The sequence below is a fragment of the Octodon degus genome, unplaced genomic scaffold, assembly GCF_000260255.1.
Source record: "Octodon degus isolate 3935 unplaced genomic scaffold, OctDeg1.0 scaffold00230, whole genome shotgun sequence".
In the NCBI taxonomy this organism is placed as follows: Eukaryota; Metazoa; Chordata; class Mammalia; order Rodentia; family Octodontidae; genus Octodon; species Octodon degus.
This window is the reverse complement of record NW_004524806.1, coordinates 456,542-463,324: the sequence shown is the minus strand read 5'-3', so window position 1 is coordinate 463,324 and position 6,783 is coordinate 456,542. Positions and strand designations below refer to the sequence as shown.

General features: G+C 35.1%; 1 protein-coding gene across 1 annotated transcript in view; it reads right to left on the bottom strand.

Moving 5' to 3' along the window:
• Window positions 1-6,783, bottom strand: part of LOC101561781 (solute carrier family 5 member 4-like) — a 134,560-nt gene that overhangs the window by 76,710 nt on the left and 51,067 nt on the right. The window contains exon 6 of the mRNA XM_004645553.1: window positions 4,357-4,462. Within this exon, the coding sequence (XP_004645610.1) occupies window positions 4,357-4,462 (106 nt within the window). The remainder of the gene's footprint in view (window positions 1-4,356; window positions 4,463-6,783) is intronic.

Below are 6,783 nucleotides of genomic sequence, written 5' to 3'. Positions count from 1 at the left end.
CCTACAGCTCAACATAACAGCATGGCTTTACTTCTTATACTTAGTTTTTATACTTTTCTGCTGGATGGTTAAGACCAAGGTAAAGCAGGACCTATGTGACAAGAGTTGTAGCTTTTTGGTCTGACAAGGTCAGTGGACAGTAGCAGTGAAGGAAGGAGTCAGCCTCTGGCTCAGACTAGGAAAGCCAGGATAGTTTTCTGCTGCAGCAAGCTCTGTTGAGAAAACCTGTACATGCCTGCGCATGCTTGAGGCTCTTGTAGAGGGCACTTTGGCCAACAGGCTGGTGGGACAAAAAAGTCATTTGCTTCTGAGAAAATTATTGAAAAGGACAGAGAACTCCTTGACTCCAGAGTTAGCAAGGATCTAGGATTTCTCTTTGACTACTTCATGAAAAGGTGTGAAAATCCCCCATGAAAATGTTTGCCTTCATTCAAATGAAACCCTACTCGAAAATTTCAAGACTCCTTATGTTGGCCAAACTTCTGAAAGAAGGACAAGTATTAAAGTCCCACCTCAGAGCCCAGCCAATATTTGTTATTGGTTGATTTTTTGATAATAGTCATTCTCTCTGGAGTGAGATGCAATCTCAGTGTTGTTTTAATTTGCATTTCTCAAATAAGCAATGATGTAGAACAGTTTTCCATATATTTATTTGCCATTCGTTATTTCTTCATCTGAGAAGTGTATGTCCATCTCTGATGCTTATTTTTGAATTTCTTTTTCACTGATCCAAGGATTGAACTCAGGCCCTTTCGCTTGCCAGGCAAGCACTTATTCTACTGAGCCATCTCCCTAGCCCCTTCATTTTTGGACTGGGTCTTTGAATTTTGTGAGCGGTCTGATTTTTTAAAAAGTCTTTATATATTCTAGATAGAACTCTATTGTGTGGGGGGCATTTCGCTAAAATTTATTCATTCTGTGGATTTTCTTTTCATTTTGCTGGTGCTATATTTGTCTGCTCAAAACCTGCTTAGTATGATGCCATCCCAGTTTTTTTTTTTTTGATTAGTAAATATTTATTGAGATAAAGTCCAGAGATATATGAGTGGTCCTGAAAGTGGTTTTCTACTGAGATTCTTTCTCCAAGAATATTTTACACAGCAAAATCACAATGTAGTAGCTATGGATCAAACTACAATTAACCAACAGGATAATAATATGTTAGTCACTTAGTTAATATTGATCCAGTAGTGACAAATTGCACACAGCAAGGGTATATGTCAGGTGCCATTTACTTTATCTTATATGCTAAACATCAAAGGCATTCCTGAACAGGAATAGGTATATGAGTGATGACCTGTTGGCCAGCCCCTTATATTTCTGGTGCATTTCCTGTTCTCACTAGACTGGGTGGTGCTAATTATGCTGTAACCTATCCCAGTTTTTGAATCTTTAAAGTATTTCCCTTGAAGTCTAGGTTTTGTTCATGTGTTCATGAACTGTCTACCTACAACTATGTCAAGAGTTCTACCTATTTTCTCTTCAAGTAAATTATGTATTTCTGTTTTCATATTTAGAGCTTTGAACAATTTTTACTTTAGTGGTTGGTGACAGACATGGGTCAAAATTTAGTCTCCGGCAAGTGGAAAACTAGTTTTTCCAGCACCATTTATTGAATATGTTATCTTTCTTCCAGAGAACATATTTAGTCCTTTTGTCAAACATAAGGTGGCTGAGTGTTGTTTGTATTTTTGTTTGCATCTTCTAATCTGTTCCAGTCATCCTCCTGTCTTGTCTATTTTCTTTTTATTCTAGTTCATACTGATTTATTACAGTAGCTTTGTAGTATAACTTGAAGTCAGATATTGTGCTGCCTCCCCCACCTTTGATATTCTAGGGCTCTTCTGTTTCTAAATGAATTTTAGGAATGTTTTCTCTAATTATATGAGATATGTTAATGGCATTTTTATTGGGATTGCATTAATTTGTATAATAATTTTGGAAGTGTGGCCATTTTCAAAATGTTGGTACTTTATATCCATGAGCATGCTATATCTTTCCATATTCTGATATCCTCTTTAATATCCTTTTTGGAGTACTGTAAATCAATCAATCAATCAATCTATCTATCTATCTATCTATCTATCTATCTATCTATCTATCTACTTTGCTTGTTAAATTGATTCCTAGGTATTTCATTTTTTGGCATGCTACTATGAAAAGTATGGTTTCCCTAATTTCTCTCTGTGAGTTTATTGCTTGTGTACAGGAATGCTATCAATTTTTGCATATTAACTTTGTATTTAGCACCACAGCTAAGTAGGTTATCAATTCTTCAAATCTTTTGGTGGAATTTTTGGTGTCTTCTATGCAGTGTACAGTGTCATCCAGAAATAACCGTAGTTTAACTGCTTGCTTATTTTTATTCCTTTTGTTTCTTTCTCTTTTCTAATTACTCTGGCTATTGTATCCAGACATATATTAAATTACATTGGTGGCCTGGGGATATAGCTCAGTAGCAGAGCAGCTTACTAGTGAGCATTTAGTCCTGACCTTGGTTCCTGGTTCAAAAAAGAAAAGAAAAAGAAAGAAAAATATAAGTGGACATTTCTGTGACTGATTGGTTGTTCAGGAGCCAGAAATTTTAATGAAGTCCATAAAGTTGCATAAGTATGACATACATTGCAATTCAGACAGAAGGTGAGATTTGTATTAAAACTTTTACTGTGAAAGTGGAAATGCTAGGAGACCAAATGGAGGAATAAATATGTGGGTTGTTGTGAGTCTATATATGCGCACACATTGTATGTCCAAAGCTAATCTGTTGTATCTGAATAAAAAAATTCTCAACAAGTGTTGAAAACATAGGCGATTCCTATAAGATCTGATAATCTGAACAACTACTTTGAAGACAATGATATGAAATACAACAACCATTGTTGAATTCATATCACAGTGTTTTGAAATTCTGTACAATTTTAAATACACTTTATTATGTTTTACTTTCTTTAAAATAGAAAAAAATGGTTACTTTATATCTGTCATCTGAAGTTTTACAGAATAAACCGCTAGAACATTAAAAACAACACTAATTTATGGCTGAGTCACAGCTTGTCTTGACATTATTATCTCCTCAGCACTTAGATGTTTTACTGATTTTTCTTTTCCTTTGTATTGTTCTTATTCAAAGTTTCTGGTTACTATGGTGCAGTTCTAGTTTTGTGTGAGTTTCTGAATATGATATGGGGAAAACCCAAAATTTGGTTTAATGAAAGTTTGTCTTAATTTTATTATTCCCCCAATTAGCTACAGTGTATCTGCTCTTTAAGAGAAGCTAGTAAATCTGTTCTTAATCTATTGTTGTGACATATAATTGTATTATTAGTTGTATACGTGGAATAGTTATTTACTTGTGCTTATAGTAACATAAGGAAAAGATGTTTTCTATTCTAGATTCACGAGCTTCTCAGTTGAAGTGGTATTTTTTATAACAAGGTCAGGTGGAAACAAAAATGATTTGGAAACATGACAATGAGACTTTATTTCTGATTTAATCAGAAACAGTTCATATTGAAAGTAACTTCCTAAGGGCCTGCCAGATAGCTCAGCAGACCAAAGCACCTGCTTCAGCAGAGTGCAGCGCCTGGAGTTGGATCCCTGGCATGCCGTGCCAGCCCTGCCCCTGAGGTGTGCTGAAGCAGCAATTGAGACTGGGTGTCATGGCACGCACCTGTAATCTCAGTGCTTGGGAGGCTGAAAACAAAAGAATCATTACAAGTCCAATGTACATAGTGAGACTCTGCACACCCTGTAGACCCTGTCCTAAATTCATAAAAAAATAACTTCAGAAGTGTCCTAATTTTTCCAATTTTTTTTTATTTCTTAAAGCTAAGAGGATATAGTTTACCTTTCATCAATTAGAATGTAGGAGACACTCCACCAGTCTCCCTGGTTCATGGGAGCCTGCTTGAACTACTGCCACACACCTCCCCATAATCACCCTATTGATGTTGTGCTCTTTTAACTGTGCCAATCATAGTTCATTATCACATCCTGGAATGTGGTATCAATTTGGATGTACCTTGACTTTTTTCATCCTGAATTTCCCCTTTATCCACATTGTCTATGTGCGTGATATAAAAAATTTAAAATGATAATTTAAATATCAAATAAATAGCTAAGCCAAAGCTTACTTTCCCCACTCCAGCCAATACATTATTTTACTCAGTCCAAATGCTCACATAAACTACTGAGACTCTGCTTGGTTTACTATAGTCTCTATCTGACTTTCATAGTGGGAAATAGATGGTATCCTTGTCTTATCAAAGATAAGGATAAGGCAAAGGTTACCAATTTCACGTTGCTGCCACTGGATAAGCAAAAGTTAGCATCACAGAGTAAAACACAGTGACTCACCTGTGATGGTATAAATAGCAGTGATTGCCAAGAGGATGAAGATTGCCAGGTAAAGGTCCAGGCCCAAGGCTAGCTGGATGAATATGGCACCAGAAAATATATTTGTCTGAAGAGAGAACAGTTAAGAAGGCAAAGATAAACATTTCAGGACTTTAGGTTTCCTGTTCCAATACAGAGTTCAGATTAAGCCACTAGATTAATTTAAATCTTTTCCTGTAGATGCTTGCTTATCCTCCAGAACTCCATTTAAGACATACAACAGTGATACCTTCCACAAAGCCTTAAAATGTGATTATTTTCTCTCCCTTCTTCATTCTCATAGCAATTTTTTTGTACAATCAAGGCACTTACTAAGTGAGGTGACATATTTTGACAACTTTTCACTGTGCCAAGAGGCTTAGAGAGACTGAGTAATTGCTTATAACAGTTATCTTCAACTGAGTGTTTTAAAAAGATATTTTTGAAATTAGTACTTTTGTTTGCCAATGAGAATTTTTACATTTGCAAGTGTTTTTGTTCTTTTTCTACAATCATGTATAGGATGAAGTCTGTCTCAGTAGGTGTCTGAGATAATGTTATGTCTTTTTTCTAGAAAAGTTGAAACTTCAAAAGTTCCTTTCTTTCTTGAAATACTCTCTACTTCTTTGCTTCCCCAAACTATATATATAAAGTATGTGTTGGTATTATAGTCATTTTACATCTTAGGAAATGGAGGCTCAGGGTGTTTATCCTAGGTTACCTAGAGAGCAAGTGGAAAGTTTGGACTGTTCAGTTTGACTCAAAATCTTATGCTTTTAAACATGGCATCTTACTACCGTTATAGTATTTTATATTGAAGTATATCAGTGTTTCTAAGTGCACATTACTTGTAAATATGTATATATGTTGTTCACTTGGAGAGACCAGCTGTGAAATGTATAGGTAATTAATGTATAGGTAATTATAGGTAATTATTATATATATATGCAATAATATATACAACAATAAAATATATTGTGGATTGAAATTAGATAGATACTATAAATCCATATTTTTTACAGTATGTATGTATGAAGTGTGATTCATAAAGGGAATGTTTTAATAAAAAGGCATAATTATTATAGTGAAGTATACACATTTCCATTAATCTCCCTCAAAATACTCCCACTTGACTCTTGTCTCATCATTTTTTTTTTTGTCTGTCTTACTCACTGGACCTAGTACCATGGGACTCGTGGATTATCTCAAATTCAAACTAACCATGAAAGGCAAATATTTGTAAATCAATTCAGGATATTGAGGCACATAACAGCATAGCTAAAGATGCTTATGAAAGAAAACTTCCAAAATTGCTCCAGAAAGTAGGAGGAGAAATGAGACAAATATGCTTAACTCAAAAGGGAGTATTTTGTAAAGATTAATGATAATGTATTTTTATATAATAATTAAAAAAACTTAAATATACACTGTATTTTATGATCATACTTCATACACACATATGTATATGTATATATATACTTCTATGATGAAATGTGCATCTTTATCGTCTCTTCATCTACATATATGTGTGTGTGTATGTCTGCTGAAAGAGACATGATAAAAATACAATGCACAGTGGCTGAATGAGATCTAACCTCAAGAGTCACAGAGAGGGCATGGGCTACACATAACCTCCTTCAGAAGTTTAGGTTCAGTCTGGGAAAGAATGAGGGAACCTACCTTCCACAGTGAGAAGCTCATTGTGTATGGATAGTAGAGAGGGTTGGGTTTGTACTGCCATTAAGTCTAGCACTCTGCTTGAACCCCTGTCCTGGTGTCTACAAAAGCACAGAACTCAGTAATCTGTTTGCTTTTCCTATCTAGCAAGATAAGCAAAGATATGGCTTAGTTTAAACAGATGCCACAGCCTGGGGTGTATTGATAGAGTGACCTCTGAAACGGGTGGGGATCCTCAGAAATCCACAGATCTCAAACTAGGCAGAGAAAGAAAGCTATTAGTGGAGTTGCCCAGAAGGACATAGAGACAGATCTGCTAAAAGGGGTACAGCCTTCAGTGGACACCTCTAGTGAGAAAGGTAGGGCAGAATTCAGCATTCACATTAAAAAAATCAATGTGGAAACTATCATTATTTGCAGATGATATGATACTCTATTTGGAAGTCTGAAAAAACTCCACCAAGAAGTTCCTAGAATTAATAAACAAATTCAGTAGTGTAGCAGGTTACAAAGTCAACACTCAAAAATCAATTGTATCCTTCTACACAGATGACAAGAACATTGAGAAAGAAATTAGAGAAACAATATCCTTCAAAATAGCATCCAAAAAAAGTAATACCTAGGAATACATCTAGTTAAGAAGTAAAAGTTCTATATAATGGTAATTATATAATTCTGAGAAAAGAGATTGAAGAGGATTTCAAAAAATGGTCAGATATTTTTCGGTCCTGG